The 20,114-nt window shown below is 37.3% G+C and overlaps 2 protein-coding genes across 6 annotated transcripts in view; one reads left to right on the top strand and one right to left on the bottom strand.

Moving 5' to 3' along the window:
* The window catches only part of ABHD18 (abhydrolase domain containing 18), a 20,605-nt gene extending 11,251 nt beyond the window's left edge, over nucleotides 1–9,354 (bottom strand). Inside the window, exons 1-9 of one of the 2 annotated variants that reach the window (XM_064651529.1) lie at nucleotides 9,203–9,354; nucleotides 6,351–6,498; nucleotides 5,823–5,931; nucleotides 5,332–5,355; nucleotides 3,689–3,773; nucleotides 3,115–3,215; nucleotides 1,318–1,396; nucleotides 1,147–1,231; nucleotides 22–49 (exon numbers count right to left, since the gene is read on the bottom strand). In XM_064651529.1, the coding sequence (XP_064507599.1) occupies nucleotides 22–49; nucleotides 1,147–1,231; nucleotides 1,318–1,396; nucleotides 3,115–3,215; nucleotides 3,689–3,773; nucleotides 5,332–5,355; nucleotides 5,823–5,914 (494 nt within the window). In that variant the 5' untranslated portion in view covers nucleotides 5,915–5,931; nucleotides 6,351–6,498; nucleotides 9,203–9,354. Of the gene's footprint in view, nucleotides 1–21; nucleotides 50–1,146; nucleotides 1,232–1,317; nucleotides 1,397–3,114; nucleotides 3,216–3,688; nucleotides 3,774–5,331; nucleotides 5,356–5,822; nucleotides 5,932–6,350; nucleotides 6,499–9,202 lie in introns of those variants that run through there. The other variant, XM_064651527.1, reaches the window with a different exon arrangement.
* Nucleotides 9,093–20,114, top strand: MFSD8 (major facilitator superfamily domain containing 8). Of its 4 annotated transcripts, none has more exons than XM_064651520.1 (12): nucleotides 9,093–9,186; nucleotides 11,056–11,141; nucleotides 12,106–12,149; nucleotides 13,153–13,393; nucleotides 13,677–13,739; nucleotides 14,381–14,525; nucleotides 15,148–15,206; nucleotides 15,789–15,897; nucleotides 17,014–17,148; nucleotides 17,517–17,620; nucleotides 17,717–17,976; nucleotides 18,695–20,114. In XM_064651520.1, the coding sequence occupies exons 2-12, from the start codon at nucleotides 11,111–11,113 to the stop codon at nucleotides 18,908–18,910; spliced, it is 1,407 nt and encodes a 468-aa protein (XP_064507590.1). In that variant the 5' UTR covers nucleotides 9,093–9,186; nucleotides 11,056–11,110; the 3' UTR covers nucleotides 18,911–20,114. The 4 variants fall into 4 exon arrangements, with proteins under 4 accessions (XP_064507590.1, XP_064507587.1, XP_064507588.1 ...); XM_064651517.1 differs by lacking the exon at nucleotides 9,093–9,186 and adding an exon at nucleotides 9,491–9,664 and having other exon boundaries at nucleotides 13,626–13,739; XM_064651518.1 differs by lacking the exon at nucleotides 9,093–9,186 and adding an exon at nucleotides 9,498–9,664.

Genomic DNA, 20,114 nt, shown 5'->3' with positions numbered 1-20,114 from the left:
AAATGTAACAGTAATACTTACATTTGATCCTTAGGTTTTCTACAGCCATGTAAAAGACTCCAGTTAAAGAAAGTAAAAAAGACTATATAAAAACTGGTCATTAGAACAAAACAAAAAAATCAAACAAAATAAATCACATACATAAATAGCATGGATTAACTGAAGTTTGGAATTTACATTCCCAATGTTTAACTGGCACTTAATCAAGTTCAATGTAGTTTGATGATGTAGTTTGCAACATTTTACCATTGTCAGGTATATGGGTAAGAAAAAAGTGTGACCAGAAATTTAATAAAACAGAGTAACACTGTTATAGAAGATGATAGGACAAAACTTAACTGTTTTTCAAAAAAACCTCAAAACTTAAGTGCCAGTAGTAAGTTTCTCAAAAGTACCTGAGGTACAGAAGAATTGCATTTGGAAGGCAGCAGAGGCAACTTTCTTTTCTGTCATTAATAGATCCATACTACATCTAAAGTATGGTATGGAATGAATGCGTAATTCTCAGTCAGTCACTGCTAAAAGATTCACATTATTCAGATCACAACTTTAACGAATACAGGAAGAAGCTGCAGAAGACATTTTTTAAAAAATCCAAAAAGGCATATGTTGCGGGTCCGAAGGGAAGAGGGGACAGGACACGAGGAAGGGTGCAAGCAAAACTTCTTTATTCACGCGTGCGCCCGATTCTTAACCGTCCCACCAGGAAAAAGGGGCAGTACCTCAGGTAAGCTATCAGACAGACAAATGGGGGAGCAAATCAGAACACGGCACAGGCAAAAGGGGGAGGAGAAAGCCTGGGCATGTGCAGTTGTGCACTGTGTAGCATGAATACAGTGAAACCACATAATAACAGTAAAGTCCATATGAAAGTCCTGCCAATTGCTGTATGCTTTTCTCCATGCCTGGAACTGTTCCCATCCTGAATCTTGCTTCTGTACAGGCATACTTGGTGAAAAGGTAGCTCATTATGTTAACTGCGTTCCACATTGTGTTTCATGCAGTGGCCATACTTTCTTTGCTTCTGTGCACTGAAAAGTCCACTGGAAATAGGTTCAAAAAGTACATATTTTGCCAGCAGGATAAGTCTTTTACCTTCTGGACAGAACATTAATAATAACTATTGTGTTTTCCACAAAAGGATATAATAAGGGTTTTCTAGCAACAGGGAAGCCATACAGGCTTCTTTAATCATTGGCCTTGCCATTAGTGTCCGTCTCCTCCAGAAGTGCTAAAGATGTACAAATAATATATATAAGATATAAAATGTGATTATTTAATTTCTCAGTAACAATCAATTTTATATTTTACACTCACATGATCTCCAGTGCCCGCTAAATGAATGCACACAGGTCTGTGCTTGCTGTTCCATCTTCTGGGTATGATGAACTGAAATCTGTGAGAAACACCTATTTTAGCAGAGTAAGTACATCTATTTACAAGCTGCACCAAGAGAAATTAATCTAAAAAAAAATCCCAAAAGACATAATAAAGTACTTGTAATGCATGCAGGCAAACTGCCAGCAATTCAGCAACATCATTTTTCATCAACACATTCAGCAAACAAAGGAATCTGAAAGTAGGACAGAAGGAAGGCCAAACAAGAAAAGGAGCCAAGATGAAAGATCATGTTCCTAAAAAAGACTACTACCTCATCATCACAATTTAAATTTTGCAGAGTGGAGAAATGGAACTTCAGATAAAGAGCAGCCTAAATAAGCATGTCCAGCTCTCCTAGGCAGCATTGCTATTTTTCTCCTGAAGGCACAACAGCTGAAATTGAAGATTAAGATGAGCAATACATTAAAAAAAAAAAAATCAAAACCCCAACATACAAACCATAAAGCTATTCTGTACCCCCAACATCAGCACCTAACGTCTTCGGCTGCTACTTAAGTTATTTACAGTCTAACTATTGGAAAAAAAATCATTTCTGAGGCACCAGTATTTTCCCCACAAGATGGAGCACTGTTACCTACAACAGTGTTACACTTAGGAAAGAACATTCATACAATCCACAACCATCTGAAGGGAAATTTGTACAGCATTTCAAAACTGACACAACAGTGACCAAAGTAACAGTTGGCATAACTTGGCTACAAGGTATGAGAGAACATAGATAAGGAAACAACTAGCATATTGTATTTTCCAGTATGGTAGTAATTAGTTCAATAATGTTAAGAGACAGTTTCTTTCTCTGACCAATGGAGAGGTGGAATAGAACTGGTATCTTGACTATAAAACTTTGTCTAACATTCCTTAGTGTCACATGCTTAAGCGCACAAAAACACCAGCCAGTATTACTGACAAAATGTACAATGCCAGTATCAACTTCAGCTGACAAACTTGTAATTTTTAAGTTAGCAAACAAACAAAGCTTGGGGAAAAAAAATCCGTCATGACAGTTTAGCTAAAAATTTAATGCAAACAGAAATTATGCTCCCTTTCCAAACCCAGTCCTCAACTGCAAAGCAGTGCTAGTGTGGAACCATCACTGCTAGGGATCACCTAGCTTTCTGTGAGAATGCTTTTTTTTTGGCCTGCCAAGTAAGAAAGGCATCAGATTCTCTTGCTACAATTAAATGAACTTGCTACTTCAGCACATATACAATATTTTTGTATTCAATGTAAATGGAAAGCTGGAATGGTTCCTTCAAATACAATATAACATGCTTTCATAAAAACAGTCTCTTCTGCTACATACAAAACAGCTATTGTCCCTCATTTCCAGCATCTCACTCATTTGGGAAAAAAAACCAAACAATTTAAAAAACCCAAGGTATTACACAGCTTTGTGCAATATAAGTTCTACACTCAAAAAAAACCCACCCAAAAGAGTTATATTTTGCTAATGGATTTTTTTTCAAAATACAGATTAAGCTATCACATGAATAAGATCTATTGTCATTTTTGAAATCAAAATCTATTTTAACACATTAGTACAAAAAAACTCCTTTTTGAAATATTTTACAGATAATTTGCATTGCAATAAATTAGCTTATAATTTAAATTAGTCTATAAATCAATTAGTCTGTAAATAAAACTACTTATAGACCATTCTCACTTCTCTGCAGCACTAATTTCAGATAGGAAATACCTCATTGTTTCTCTTACCTTGCTACAAGAGATTCGACTGGCAGTATACCTGGGACACAATGTGCCAAGGGGGAAATGAAGTGCCCCTCAAGGATTTTACAGTCGGATTGCCCCTCAACCTACAGATAGAATGGGATGATAGCAATATATATCATACCAGTGTTTAACTTGCTCTGAAATCAAATCTCTTAAAGTAGAAGAATTAACTTATGTAAATAAACCCAAAGCTGAGGTCTAGTCCTCTAATACAGGGATACATGTTATCAGTACAGCCAAAACATTTCTTTCCAAATTTGCTTTTTTTAAATGACCCTTTAAGGGAATCAAGGAAAAGTGTAATGGTGTCCCATTTTAAACATATACTAAGTTTTGAACATTTTTTGAATTTTAATATTTGACACTCCACTCCCCAACTATTGTACTAAAAAATAAAAAATAAAACAGTATCTGTACAGACCCGGTCTCTCAATTTCCTTCCATTCTCTGCTAGTAGCCTATAAAAGTCGCCTGTTAAGTATCAAGTTATTTCACCTTTATATACCAGCAGGAAAACAAATTTAGTTACATTTTATCATATCTTGCTTTTAAGTACCTTGTCAATAAACACTGGATAATCTTTTGAAACCAGAGTCTGGCATGTTTCCCTGTTTCCAATAATCTTTCTGAATTCAAATATTCTGTTGAAAGGAAACAAGTAGAGAAAATTCAGCTTTTAATCTAAAAAAAAAGAGAAGACGTATTTATATAAAATGTCAGGAGCTAAAGTAAGCCACAAAGAAAGTAAGTTATGAAGCCAGCTTTCCATATTAATCAGGTTCCCATAGGGTAGGTATGTAAGGATGCTTTTAAATTAAAGCAAATAGGCTCAGGTACCTTGGCGGGGAACTGAAGGTTAAGGGGCAAATCTGGTTGCTTTCTTCTGCTATTTAAATGGGCTGCAGAGCCCCACAAACAAAATGAAACAAATCTGAGAGGTGTACAGTGAGAGGACAAGAAGCAGTGGCTGAGTGTTGCAATGTAACAAATTCCTATTGGAGCACAGTGAAAGATTTTTTTCACAGTTGAGCATATGAGAAGATAGCCCAGGGAAACTATAAATAATCTTCATCCTCAAGGGACTTTTAAAACTCAAATGAATGAGGTGACAATTGACTTGAAGAAACAAAATTCAGCTTTGTCTTAAACAGAGATTTTGACTAGATGTCCACAAACTGGTCGTCTTGACCCTAAATACTCTACGCCAAGAATAACTTGCTCATTCTTATGGTTGTAAATACACGCTACCTGATCAACAGAAACAGTTTTGGGTGAAAAGTACAGACTAACAGTGTAAGAGGAACGACCTGTTCACCTTGCCAACACCAGAAAAAACCCAAAAGGATGGAAAGAAAATCCAATTTACCATCACATCAAAACCAGCTTTACTATATAACCTTTGCTTTTCTTATACAGAATAGCAAGTGCATTAAATATTTCTGAGAAAATAAGGGTAAAGGTATGAGACATTGAGTGTGGAGGGCAAGCTAAATGAAGAGATGTTTTGTTTGACACTAAATCCTCTAAAAATACTGCATTTACGGGTTTTTTTCTGTAGTTAGGAGGTTATTGAAGGCTCAGTCTTGCATGTGTTGAGAAATTTCAACTCTTTTAAATGAGAACAAAGCATGAGGATTTTAACATTCATCACATCAAGGGTGTGCACATAAATCTTCAGATTACACCTAGGGTTTGATAACATTAAAATGTCCCATTTTGATTACACACGCAGAATAGAATACAGAAATGCTGCAATCAAAATAAAACCCACATTTCTTGGTTATTCCAACACAAGTAAACTAAACCTTTTAAAAAGCCAACATTCTCATTTTGTAGGAAAGCCTGCCACTTTAGAGAAAAATCAACTGGAGACAGATACACAAAGCAAACTAAGTGCCATTTCTAGATCAGATCTTTCACTTGAACTTAAAAGCAAAAACCAACTCCCCCGTAACTCCACTGCTATCCACAGTGCACAAAATCTTATTTCAAGTTTTCTTTATTGATTTTCAAATACATAAAAAATAGCTTATTAAATGTAGATTTATCACTTCCTATTTAAATACTGCACAATGCAGAATATATATATTCCGTCACTTCATTTTTACACTTAAGAATATAAGTCCTTAACTTCCAGGTGTTACTCTTAATAATAATTAATAGAAATAATGAAATACTTAAAAATTGAGGAGTACTTACATTTTTTTCTTACTTTCAAGACATCTAAAAAGAAAGAGTTTACTACTTTGGGTTATGAGAGAAACTTCTGATTAAATCTAACACTTTTAAAATTCACTAGGAAGTTACAAAAAGATAGCAAGATCCTCTTTAATGGTAAACAGAACAATTCCTTTGCAGATATTCAGCAAGTTTTGTTTTTACAAAACACTTCCAGAGATGCTGTTTGAAGTATGTCATCATATATGCATAAGTGAAAAATTTAATTGGACACCTATTCTCTCAAGAAGAGCCTCTTTAAACAGAAACATTTAACAAATCCCTTTAAGACATCTTTTAAATCCAGTTACTCCCTCAGTATGGAAACACATGATTTCCTGAACAAAACAAACTTGGGAACATTTTTGATATTTTAAATACAGGATAGGAACAACTGTTTATACTTCAAGGTTTGGGTTTTTTTTTCTTTTAATATAAAGTAGTGTTTATGTTGTTGTTTTTTAACAAGTCACCTTTTCAGATCCTCTGGCTTTCCCCATCCTCTGATGAAAAGTTTAGTGAGGAGGAGCTTTCTGTATAAGACATCTAATTTACTTACACCCATTAGCAGCAAACTGACATCTAGAAAAAAGCACAGGTAAAACCAAGATAGTTAAAATGGGTTTTTAACATGAGTGGCAAGTTCATTCACTATAACACAAAGTAGTTTCTTATTTTGGTTTCTGCATTTTTAATTTTTCATTTATAAGAAAGAAAGAAAATACAGTTCCAGTCACTGTTACAGAGAAAGGTTACTTTTGTAACCTTGTCTTCACTGGTGTCTTAAACACATATCCTAATCCTTATTTTATCCATTCATTTCCAATTTTCTCCACTTCTTATGGTTTTCAAAGTGATGCTCCTGCCACTCCCTTCAGGAAAGAAATCACACCATCCAAATCCTTGCCAGTAACATTTCTCTTTCAGCAACTACTCTAGATCAAATACAGCTAAGTCCAATGAGATTTTGGGCAAGCTATTATTTTCAAATCAGTACTTACTGAAGTGAACAGGGAGCCACTACTGAGCTCTTCCAATGGGGAAGGATAAAAAAACCACCACAACAAAAAAGGAGAACTCAAAATTGGTTTCTTGGTCAGCAGGATACAGATTATTCAATTAAAAAAAAGGTCCAGGATCTGTGTACACCTAAGAAAACAACAGATTTAATAATCAAAGACTTTGTTAATAAGTTCATTTCAGTAATTTTCTAGTATTTCCAGATCCCTTCATACTAAATGGACTAAATAACCTCATCACACTTCAAAATAGTGTAATTTAATTTGTGTGGTTTCTTTTTTTTTTTATTTCATTTTAATCCAAATGCATTTATTCTGCCATACTCTAATACGGTCATTCTTAAAGTAAACTTGTTTGAGTATAACAAGTTAAAATTGTGGTCAGATTAATAAAAACATTCACCTGCAGTTCTAAAGAATGAATATTAAAGAATCAATAGATAGAAAAAAAATAGAACTCTAACACCTAGAACAAGTTACTATCAAAGCAGAAATTATAGACTATTTAAGGTACTTGAATACTAGGAAAGTATCTTAGAAAGCCACAATGGTTCAGTCATTACAGGGCAAAAATAAATACATGAAACGATCAGAAAGTCAAAGTGGGGACCTTCTATTTTAAAAATGTAGAAATTGTTAGTTCCTACTCCATTAGACCCCAAAAGCTGACTGCGTAACCTCATTATTCTGATCCACGACTGCTTGGTCTAATAGAATCACAACCTCAATATACTCGTTTTCCTTGCCCGCTCTGGAGATATCCATTGATTTCACATGCTGTTGGGGTGTCAGATGGGAAATATTTGCTCACTGCTGCAAGGTCTCTCCTCTGTTTTTTGGAGCAGGGGGATAGCTTGGTATTTTCAGGGTGCTGGAAGAGAATTGGGTGGTAGAGACAGGAGCAGCAACAGAGTGGACCCTCTGGGAGGCTGGGAAGACAGTTCAGAGCGAGAACACACAAGAGTAAATCTGTTGCCAAAAATACACTAAAACTGGCTTTGCAGTTCTATAGGTACACTGCTTGCCAGCAATTGTGAAAAGGAAACTCAATGTTTTGATGCTTAACAAAGCAGCCTTGTATGTTTTGTTTGGTTGATTGTTGTTTTGTTTGTTTTTTTTTAAATCCTCTCCAAAACAAAAGCCAACCAAGAGAGAAGACATGAAGATGTGGATTTTGCTTTGAGTTCAAAGTCTGGCCTGATGAGCTGTCTGCTGCACCAAGGGAATGCCAAAACAACTTTCTAGACAAGTGCATTATATTTAAATGCAACACTGATTGAGGCAAAAGGATTGCCTCATCCTCTGTTTCATTGATTGAACGAAGACTGAAGTAACTCAGGACATTTCAATTAATCAGAATCAAAATTAAACCACTACTGGAAAGAGTACAGGAAACACTAAAAGAAAAAAAAATATTTCTAGTAGATGAAGTATGTTGTATAGAATTTCTCAGAAATATTATTGAGACAGAATAGGGGCCATCCCCCCAAATTTTTAATCTCCGTAACAAAAGGGTAGGACATGCTTCTGTCACTGCCCATCCACATCTACATGGAAAGGCAATTACAAACACTTTTACTGTCAGAAAAGGCAAATCCAACTATTGGAGGCTGAAGGATCATAACTTCACATTAACGACTGTATTAGAGTAGTGAGAGTTTGATGAAAGAATCAGCAGAGCTTGTTTCAGAATGCGACTGGATTTCCACCACTTGATAGCACACCTGTCACCTCCCGATCCCTTTGTAAGACAAGTCAGCTGGAAGCAGTGACCTGATAAAGATGCTGCAGAGTTCTGTAGCCCAAGAGACACTATCTGTGTTATGAATCTCAAATGAATGTACTGTTACCATGGTAAGCTTTACATAATTTTGAGTTGTGAGTGGAAATTGCAGCAGATAAAAAACCACAGTAAGAAGTGATCCCTTCGTTTTAAAACTCTGTTTTTCAGAGAAGACGACAAGGAAAACTAGAAATAAACTATAACCAGGCTCTTGCTCTAGGAAGAGTTTTTGCTTCCAGAACCCTCATGCTGCACACTAACTATAAATTTTTGGCATGCACATTTATTTCATAGAAACAGACATAAAAATTCATTCAAAATCCAACACATAAAACATCAGCCATCTCTTTCTATCCAGTGCAAGCAACTTCAGCTACAAGAACATCCCTGGAAAGTACATTAAGGACAGCCCAGAGTGCTGCTTCTATACTATAAATGGACGTGAAACAGCTCCCAACAAGAAGTCAACCTGAAAAGGCCACGAAAGTCTGTTTTAGAAGGCTGAATCCTTAACTTCCCTACCCTACGACTTTATTTAAAAATATCTCATCCAATTAATGCCAGGTCCTTTTCTCGAAGAAATGATTGTTTAAAATCAAAGAAATCACAGAGAAGTCACGGCGACAAATCAGACACAAACCCCACAATGATTCCACACGACAGGATGGACACAGAGGAACCTGAGGATTAACAAGGAGGCCAAAAACAGAGGCGTGAGCAGCTCCCTGCACCCACAGGGCTCAGCAGACGCTGACTGGGGATGCAGGTGGGGCTCCCAAACCCAAATTCCCCCAGGCCCGCCCTAGAGGGACCCAGCACTACCCCAGCGCCCCCGGGAAGGGGCGGCGGAAGGCGGGGCACGGAAACCCGCGGCCCCTCCGCTCCCTCAGCCCCCCGGACACCGAGCCCGCCCCCGGGGCCGGGCAGTGCCGTGAGGGGGAGCCCCGGCGACTCCTGCTCTGAGTGGGGGCGCTCGGAGACCGCGACCGCTGCTCATTGGGCGGGCGGAATTGGCGACCCGCGCGTCCCGAGAAGGTCACTCGCTGCTCACCCGAGGCGTTGCCGGTGCTGAGGCACCACATGGGCGGACGGGAACGGAAACGGGAATGGGGGGACGGAGGAGGGACCTGGGGAAGGGGTGGGGGAGGGCGAAGGGCGGGACGGAACGCGCCTCGCGCGTGCAGGCGATCGGGCGCGCACGCGCAAGCGCTCGAGCAAGGGGCGCCCGCGGGAGGCTGCCGGCCCCGCCCCGCTGCAGCGCGCGTGACCGTCGCCCGCCCCGCCCCTTCTCGTGTCGCGCTCGGATGGGCGGGGTCGGGCCCCGCGCTCAGCGCCCCCCAGTGGCGGTAACGCGGGGCGCGCTCCCTTCCCCGCTTGCCCCCTGGCGGCCGCCGGCGGCCGCGGGGCCGGGAGCGGCCATGGCGTCTGCGGGACCCGCGGCTGCGGACGGGAAGGAACCTCTGCTCGGGGGCGGAGAGGCGGCGGCGGAGGGAGAGGAGGAGAAAGAGAGCAGGTAAGGGGCTCGTTCTGATCTGAGGCGGCGCTGGGCGTTGGAGCGACACACCTGCGAGTCACCCGAGGTGCCGCCCGTGGGTGCCGAGTCCCTTCCCCGCCTCGCGCGGGGAGCCCGGTTCCCGAGGATGCTTCCCGGCCCGGAGGATGGACACGGAGGAGCTGAGGAGAGGAGAAGAGGAGCCGGAGGATGAACCGACCTAGCCGCCGTCCTCAGGCGCTGCCGAGCCTGGATCCGCGGTCTCAGAGCGTCCCAGGCCCGGCAGCGGGAGCGCGGCGGGGGCTGGTTCCCTCTCTTTGTAGAAAAACACAAACCCACTTGAGAAGTCCCTAAAAACCACCAAAAGAGTGGTGCAGAAGTCTGGGTATTTAATATCAGCCTTCACGTGTGGGCAGGATTTGGTCACTTGGGGGTTTTTTCCTTCTGACAGCAAAACTTGAGCGGGTCTTTGCTTTAAGGTCTGTGCTGAAACGCTCTCAAACTTTAAGCTTGATGTAACTAAGGTCTCAAAAGTAACCAAACGCAGCATATGCAGGTGTTTGGCAGAATTCTCCCTATCCGTGATGGGCAATAAGATGGCAAAGTACATTTAGAAACTTCGTTTGTGGGGTTAAAGTATCATTGAACCAAGGCACTTAATGCTGTAAACATTTCTGAAGAATTAAATATACAAATCATGCTGTGATTAGTATAATACTAAGATACCAGTAATATGTTATTAGTATTAGTCACAGTTACATTAGTTTTAAAATTGCAGACATGCCTAAGTCTATGTATGACCTATATAAACTGTGTTTATAAACCGTTCAGGCCTTTATAACCTAAGTCTACATCTTTTGAGCAGAGATTATTTTAAGTTTGTAACTTGTATTTGAATTTTTTTCAGCCCCTACAGTCTTCAGCTTATCTTTTACACAGTGTAGCTTTTACACTGTATTGTTATTTTCTCATTGTGAGAATAGACCAGCCATAGCTTTTAGTCAAATCAATAGTTGTTGAATTTTGTGGTTCTTTCAAGGTCACAATTGTGAATAGATGTCTGGGGTTTTATAGTTTAATTCACACTTCTTAATGCCTTTATATGACATCTGTGATACTCCAAAATGTCTGTACAAAGAGTTTGCAGAATTGAAGACCTCTCTAAATAAATATCTCTTTGTGTAACATTAGTTATATGATAGCATTTCTGTTATTTTTTTGATTTGTAAGTCTAGTATTTTTCAGAAGAAAATTCTTTGTAGTCTTTGCTGAGCAGAAATCCAACTCCTGCATAACAATTCACACAATTGTATTGAGAGGTTTGTGAAAAATGTTTTCAATGTCCTGTGGGACCAACTAGAAGAGGATCTGATAATGATTTCTTTCTTTCTTGACTTTTGGTTTGAAAACAGGGATGTTGTGGAAACTCAAGAGCATTATAAGAGCAGGTGGCGCTCCATCTGGATTATGTACCTTACAATGTTTCTCAGCAGTGTAGGTGAGTAAACACATGTGGATTTAAATGTTATTTGTTTAATGAATATACTTTGGTTTGAAAATTACAGGGTATTCTAGGTTTCAACTGCGTACCTTCTTTAATGCTACTGCTCTTTTATAACCTCAAAAAGGTGCATTTTGTGATTCTTCAAAAGAGAAGATATGACTAGCAAATCAATCAGAAAGTTACATTTAGTGAGATAAGTTAACAGATAACTGTTTTGAGACTAAGTGACGTATTACATAAATCTGTGGTTTATGACTTATTATAGTTCGGGGTAAAAGGTAGTGGCAAGGTAAAGTCATTGCTCAGAACTGAACAAAACAAAGGTCACACTTTTATCATTCAAAGTGAAACGTACAGAGATCAAAAACAAATAATGCAGAGTTCTTGAGAGGGAAGATCTTTATGGGAATGTATGTTATCTATTTCAAAATATGTATCAAAACGTGTTTTCTCCTACAGGACTTTGCATCTCCACTGCAGAACAAATTACCATTTTATTCTAAATAGATCCCCCTGGAAACAAGAATTCTGTTGATTTTTGACTTGTGGTGATTTTCTGTGGGCCTAGAAATTATCTTGAAAATCATAGAATATATGAGTAACTTTTTTTTTTTAATTTGATCAATTAAAATTTCTTTTACTAATGAATACACATAAGTCAGTATATCAAGAAATTCTTTTTACTTTGGGGACCTTGTTGTCTTTCTTTTGAGAGTTTTTTTGTTCAGTGTGTATGCACCTATAAAATGACCTTTTAAAAATAGTTCCTCCTGTTAGGAGGAATTATCACTCCTTAAAAAAAGCATAGTTTTTTTCAGATGACAAACTGATGCACAGGTTTAGACTATAATACACTTAGAGGCATAAGAATGAACCTGTAATAACTGTTTCAGTAAAGCAAATTAGTGATAAAAATGGCAAATAAAATAACTTGGGTTATGTTTTTATTGTGTTACAGGTTTCTCCATTGTAATTATGTCTGTGTGGCCATATCTCCAAAAGGTTTGTAAATATGTTTTTCTTGATGGATAAGAACAGAAAAATTGTGCTCAGAAAGTAGGTGAAACAAAACTTAGGCTTTTATTTAGGAAAAGAAAAAGTAAAGGGAAGTGTGTGGTTATATAAGAGACTTTTATTCTGCCATCCACTTAGACAGCTTTTATTATTTCTTTTAAAATCTGGTCAGTTGATTTCCTGAATTGATAAAAGGTACATTAGAATCCAGAAATGTTTGGTTTTCCAGTATCATGTCACTGTTTTGTTGGAGAGTGAATCAATAGAAATCTCTTTATTAAAACAGAAAACAAGTGACTTGTCTGCATTTTGGAAAAAAAAAAGAAAAAGGAAGCTAGAGGTAAAGTTGCTCTGTAAATGTCACATTGTTGCACATAGATCTTGATATTCCTAACAGGGAATTGCCATTGCTCCTGGATAGTGATTTTAGTTTGTATGGGATTTTTTTCACCTCTTTGTTGCGTTGTTAAAAGTGGCACAAAAGTCTCTAAAACTTTAATTTAACCTGTGCTAGGATTTTACTGCTCCTGGAATTGCAGAAGGCAGTTTCAAATGCAAATCTGGAAGAACATATCCTGAGCAGGGTCGTAGAGGTACCATTAAAAGTGAGGCTGGTGTTGAATTCTTCCAGAAGAAAATTCATTATCAGCCCAGGACAGATTCAGGCATGTGCAGAGATGATTGAAGTGATTCCTTGCTCCTGGCATGTAAACTGTCTACTGTACTGCTTAAGTTATGTCTGTAGCCTAGAACATCAGCAGTGCTGTACAAAAACTATTAGAGTTTGCTGTAAGTGAGCCCTTTCCAGTCTCGGAAGCAAAGCATTGGTTTGGTGCATTTCTGGAGAGAGTTATCCAAGGTTTATTGCTCCAGACAAAGTATTACAGTACAGAGTCTTGGATATTCCAGGTACTAATTCTAAAAGGGTGTTATTGATAATATAAAACACTGTAATACTTCACCCACAGTACTTATTAATGTGTTTCTGCAGATTGATCCGACAGCAGACGCGAGTTTTTTGGGCTGGATTATAGCTTCATACAGCATTGGCCAAATGGTTGCCTCTCCCCTGTTTGGCTTGTGGTCCAATTACAGGCCCAGGAGAGAACCTCTTGTCATTTCAACTGCTATTTCAGTAGCTGCTAATTGTCTCTATGCCTATGTCCATGTACCTCACTCACACAACAAATACTACATGCTGACTGCACGTGCTCTCGTGGGATTTGGAGCAGGTAACCACAGCAGACTTTACTTTTCTGAAAATTATTACATTCTGTCTCTCATGTAAGATAGTTAACATCATATTTCAGTACCAGTAGTAAAAATACTGGAGAGTTCTGGGTTTTATTTTGTTGCAAAATAAGGAAAAAAACCCTAAAATAAATGTCACTCAAGATTTTAACAATATAACTTAATATTTACATGAATACTTCCTTGGTTTTGGTTTGTTTGTTTTTTTTTAAGGAAATGTGGCTGTAGTTCGGTCGTATATTGCGGGTGCCACTTCTCTTACAGAAAGAACAAGTGCCATGGCCAACACCAGTGCCTGCCAAGCGGTTGGCTTCATATTAGGGCCAGGTAAGGCATATCTTCTTCCCTCACTTCTCTAATTCTTATTAGGATGAAATTGGGCATTAGAAGTAGGAATCCTCAGCAGCTGTATCGTGGGGATATTAAGACATAGTTTGTCAATAGTATCAGAATTAAATAAATAGTCATCAATACAGTCATCCATACTTGTGTATGCCAATCTAAATGAAACATTCTAGTTCAATTGCACTGCCCCAGTTTAAATTTTAATTTTACCCCCCCTCCATGCTTCTTTTCTCTCTAGTTTGCCCTTAGCACGAGGAATACTCCATTCCCGGGACCAAGGATTTTCATGTAGGAGAAAAAGGAAAAAAGTAAATCAGCTGTCTGCCAAGAAAATTAACCCTTGGTACACTCAGAATTCAGTTCTTTATTTTATTCTTTATGATGTTATTTATACAGTGTATCTGTATGTAACCAAGTAGTTTTCTGGCTAGTTGAGACCCCACTGGCATCCCTCAGTTTATTTAGAGTAGGATTCTCAAAATGTAAGAGGTTTGACAGGTATAATATTTAAATTTCATTTGGCGCGTAGAACAACTTTGCTTATCCAGTTTTATATGTTTATTCTACATGTGTTCCAATATAAATGAGTCTCAAGATTTTCACAGTACATTCATGTTTTCAAGTTTTTCAGACATGTTTTACACTTATTGGAGAAGAAGGAGTAACATGGGAATTAATTCGTCTTCAGCTGAACATGTATACAGCACCAGTTTTATTTGGAGCTCTCTTAGGAGTTATTAATATTATTCTCATCTTTGCCATATTCAGGTAATCAAGTAAAAAAAAAATTTTACCTTGTTTTTGTGGGTAATTTGTAGCAAAGAATATGCTGCTCAGCAGGAAGAGTAATAAATAAACTGAAATCTGGAGTGCTAAAACTATAAGCTGTTATTTATTTTTTCGGTGTTTCTACATTCTTTAATATCTATATTTTCATTATGCTTATAAATCAGTCATGGTGATATTAACAGTTAGAATGTAAATTGATTAAAAAACTTGAAGCTTGTGGACGAGTAGCTTAACCTTGATATAGTTTTAGTGTTGATGGTTCCTGCCCATGTTTTTTATCTAAAGCAAAATAAGGTTGGCTTGTCTGTAGGAATCTCACTGTCTTTGTCTTTCCTTTAAGAATCTTGAGGGGGGATTTTTATTAATTATCCCATTACTGTAGATGCATATGGATATGTGATAATCTCTCACTAGAATATTTTCTTTCTTGAACAGGATGGTGTTCACTGCAGTCAAATGTAAGCTTCACAAATGATGTTTAAGGGAGCTGGGAATAATTATCATATAAGATGATGCCATTTACAGTTATTTTAATAGAAACTTGACTCAACAGTAGATCAAATAAATATGTGTATTAATGAAAACAATTCTAAATTTCTAGGGAGCATCGAGTGGATGACTTGGGACGGCAGTGCAAAAGTATTAATTCTGAAGGAGAAGGTACCCATGTTTTCTTGAAAACTTCTTGCGTGATTATAATTTTGAAGTACTTTCTTATTATTAAGCATTTAGAAGTATTCTGATGCATTGGAAACTTGAAGTGGAAAATAGGCTACATGTCTCTCTGACTGGTCCAGACATTGTTTCACATCCATGTTGTATCCATAGTGCTGTCAGGTAGCAAAGAAGAAAAAAAAATTGTATGGATCCTTCCAGACTTTCACTGAGAATTCTTCTGTGTAGCTTTGACCTTGCAAGAGCAACAAGCGTTTTGGTTTCCACTGATATTTAAAGTAGTTTGCTTATTTTGCTGTCACTCAGGACTTGTCAGTCACTAGGAAAACAGATGGGGTAACCAATTTGGAAATAATTTTCTCTAATTGTGAGAAGAATTGAAGCTTCAACAAGTTGATTTTGATTTAAAAACTTTATACTTAGATTGTCAAAATATAACTGCTTAGCTGCCCACCAACCTGCATGTTAAATACTTAAGAAACTAAAGAAATCATTACTGTTTGTAATTTGTGGCGGTACAAAAAAAGCTCAGCTTGCAGTTTAGATAATTCTTTTGTTCTGTTGCAGAAAATGATGCCGTGGATCAGGACACAGAAGGAAACGTTGACCATGTTGCTGTGGTAGCACTCAATGTTCTCTTCTTTGTCATCTTGTTTGTGTTTGCTGTCTTTGAAACGTAAGTTTGTATATTTTCTCTCAAAATACTTAGGCATGTAAGGTAGTTAGATTGGGGGTGCATATAAAGTCTTTTCTGTTCCACTCATTTTCTTAACCAACTCTTCATAAATATAAGTTCAAAACCATATATAATCAGTTTGATATGTACTGATACAAAGTAATGAATTAAAGGTTAGCATAAAAATATGTAGTCTGTGGTATAGGAAACATTAATATAAAAGCTTTTAATTGGAGACAAACCCATATCCTCAATTTCTTAGGTGTGTTAAAAAAGATAGCTTAACTTGGGCTACCTAAAATCCTTAGAGAAAACCACGTCTTCAGTTGAGCATCTTGTTCTATACTTTTTAATTTTGTGTAATTTCTTAGTATGATTCAGATTAGCTCCAAAAGCTTCAGTGAATCTCTTACTTCAGTAATAATTAAAACAATTGTTTCATATAGTTAATGCAATTGTATTCTTAAATACACTATTTTATATGACTGGGCTTTTTTTACCTGCAGAGGTATGATATTCACTCCCGAATTTTCTGTGTGTAAGAAAATAAGTAAAAAATAACAAAATTACCTCAAACTGAAGTGTACTTCATTTTTTTAACTTACAAAATACTTTGAGGATATAAATTAATCTGCAAGTTTTTTGAGCTCTGATACGGCTAAAATTTCTTTTACAATATGGCTCATATTGTAAATAATGTCTTAATTATGTTATTTTTAGAAAACTGAGTTCCTAGAAATTGGTTGGCTCCTAAAACTGAAAAACAATATTAAAAGCTTACTATTTTTATACTCACAGGGTCTAGTTTCTTTTCAATCTCTATTACTCTGGCTTGGCTTTAACTCCATCATCTTTTCGTGAACTATTGGAAATAGATTAATGATGCTTCAGAGTATGGCTGCTGTAATGCAGTTGTGAATTTTGTCTAGTGAATTTAATTTTAATAGATGATGCATGACAGAATTATTTTATAATTAGCCTGTGTTTTCTGATATGTCCATCAAGAGGAAAGGTTTCTATACCACTGTGTTTGATATTTGGGACAATATGTGTATGGAAACAACCGTATAGAAGCAGCTTTTTTTTAATTACTGTATTTTTGTTCTGTCATTTTAGTATAGCTACTCCATTGACGATGGATATGTACTCCTGGACAAGGAAAGAAGCTGTTTTCTATAATGGAATAATCCTTAGTGTGATTGGCATTGAATCAGTTATTGTTTTCATGGTGGTTAAAACGCTATCAAAAAAGTAAGTTTTTGGAATTTTTTTATTATGTTAGTAAGTATGAAAAGCTTTATGGCAAGGCCAAATCTCTGTTACTCAAATCTTTCACTTGGTTATGTGTCTGGGTGTACTATGATAATGAAGTACTTCCAATTTTGGCACAGCCATGATGTTGTGGTTGTTCTTTATTCTGTTAACATAACCCCGTTACTTGACTGTCTTTTACACTTGAATCCTAAGAAAAAGAGGTTTTAAGTTACTGTGATTTTGTAATTTTTCTTGCAGATGTTTTGGTCAGGTATCATTTCTACAAACTAATGGACTATGTCATTAGCAGAGACATAAATTTTAATTTAAATTACACATTTAATTGCAATTTTGTTGTTGGATAGGACTGGTGAGCGTGCCATACTCCATGGAGGCTTACTGATTGTCTTGGTTGGATTCTTTATCTTACTGCCTTGGGGGAAGAAACTACCAAATATCCAGTGGCAAGGTATAGTTCAAGTCACACTAACCCATCTTCATAATTTTTTTTTAAAGCTTTTATTGTATTTTTGTTCTTAACTATATGGATAACTTATTTTTACAGAAATAAAGAATAACTCCATTCCCAGAACAGTTCCCACTGAAATGTTAATGCCTTTCTGGAGTTTGCAAGAGATGCAGCTGCCATCCAACCACACAGCAGAACCCGTGGGCTGCCCCCTCACACAGTCCTGGTGCCTCAATACTCCGATGGTCTACCTGGCCCAGTACCTCAGTTCTGATGTGCTCATAGGATTGGGCTATCCTGTTTGTAATGTCATGTCCTACACTTTATACTCAAAAATCCTAGGACCAAAGCCTCAGGTAAGCATGATCCCTAAACAGTTTATTTCATTTGCTCTCCAAGACTTACACCCTCTTCATTAGAATGAAGGGTCTACTTAAAATTCCTTTTGGCATCAGCCAAATCATAGTGCATTTCAACCAGGGTAGAACTTTGCGGGAACTCTAATCTCTTAAAATCCAGGGCAAGTCCCTAAAGGAATTAGAAAGCAAGGCTTATGCTATTTATGCAAATCTTAGAATGTGAAAATTTCATGGCTTTTCTGGAAGAATCATTTTTTTAACAACTCATTATATACTTGGAATATCAGTATGGAATAATGTTCCTCTTACTAAGTTTATTGTATGACTATAATTGTATAAATGCTACTAATGCCCCCAGTTATTGATATTTTATAGTGGTAAAACACCTGCCAAGCTGATATTACTGCTTAACAAAACATTTTATTATTTTTTTACATTTTTTTTCATGTTATATTTTGGTGAAAGAGACTAAATGCTTTGAGTCAGAATGCATTTTATTGGAAAGCTGTAGAGTATGTATGAGTGGAGTCTTTGAATTAGTGCTTAGAGAGGCTGAGCACTACTCTTGGAAACAAAGTAATCAGTATTTTAATGAGTTAAGAAAGATAAGTGATTATTTAAATACTTTTACATTTTCTGATTAGGATAATGGTTGGAATTACTGGCAAGCCAAATAATTCCTGTATCACTAACCTAAGCTTTTGATCTGCTGTAGGGTGTCTACATGGGATGGTTAACTGCCTCTGGAAGTGGAGCACGAATACTTGGGCCTGTTTTTGTGAGCCAAATATACACTCACCTGGGACCACGCTGGGCATTTAGCTTAATCTGTGGAGTAGTTGTACTCTCTCTCTTACTCTTGGAGATAGTGTACAAGAGACTAATTGCATTTTCTGTCAGATACGGAAGGATGCAAGAAGAGAACTGTTAGATACGCATTTAAAGAAAAAGCAAAATAAACCAGAAGTAATACTTAGTTTATTACTGCTTTTTAACAAGGAGTACATAACCACTGACCTTGTTGGCTGTGTGCTAACAACTGTACACCTGTACTTATGCATTGACAGAATACATAACTTGTTCATATCCCAATGTATGGTTACACCTGCTGCAGTAGAGCTTTTGTATTCTGCTTTTCTAGCAGCAGAGGAAGGGATGTGGCACACTGGATCGGTACAATGGTACATTTGATGTGTTTACAGTTTAAATGATGCACCCGTGCACTGAATGCAGCTGGTCACATCCCTTCGAGGAAGAAGTAAAAGAAATGTTATCTTGATTCTGTGAATCAGGATTAGTAACTCTTTTGTAACTGCAAGATTAGTTGAGCTGCATGCACTTTGTATAGCTACTTGAGCGAACTTTCTGATGTTTGGTTTGTTGGCTTGTAAGCACTGGTTAATACAGACTGTTTGATTCTAGAACATGTTACCTAGTAGTACATCTCCAGGATTTCAAAGGAAGTGTGACAGAAGTGTAGAGGAAGGTAGATGCCCTCTGCAGAAGTAGTTTGTGTGGGATTTGGTTTGTTAAGAGCCATTGAAAATTAGTATCAGCAGCTGTTATTTGAACCATGGTGAACTATATGTGCAATTTTTCCTCTCCTGTTTTGCTGATTGCCTTTTTGTAGCAAGAAAGATAACCTGCCCCAAGTTGAAATATGCACAGCTTTTCTTAACTACAAGAAGGAAAGACTAAGCACAATACTTTACACTTTTGTTGTCATTTGTGAGAATGAATGCACTGTGCTGAGCAGGCTTAGTAATTAAGTAAAAGGAGAAAAGTCCTTGGGTGTTTACTCTTAGACTTATACAGGTAACAAGGTACAAGAGACAGGAATTTCCAACGTTTTAATTATTCAGAGGTTATTTTAAAAAGTGAAATTGTAATTTTCCCTCATAGTAGGGCCTCAGCTTTTTGATACAGGTTGATTTTAGCTGTTTTAATACTACTGGGGAAAAAAAACGGAATTACTCACTGGAGCAATGAGAGTCATGGCTGCTGTTTAATGTCTCTACTATTTGATGCTTATTAAATGTAATAAGCGTAATTATGTATTCCTACATGTTCCTACATAATCAGTTGTTCAAACACTAAAAGACTACTGAATTAAAAGATGATTTTTCCAATACTGA

Source organism: Pseudopipra pipra, chromosome 4 (assembly GCF_036250125.1).
Source record: "Pseudopipra pipra isolate bDixPip1 chromosome 4, bDixPip1.hap1, whole genome shotgun sequence".
Classification (NCBI taxonomy): Eukaryota; Metazoa; Chordata; class Aves; order Passeriformes; family Pipridae; genus Pseudopipra; species Pseudopipra pipra.
The sequence above is the reverse complement of the archived record's forward strand: the minus strand, read 5'-3'. Positions and strand labels throughout refer to the sequence as shown.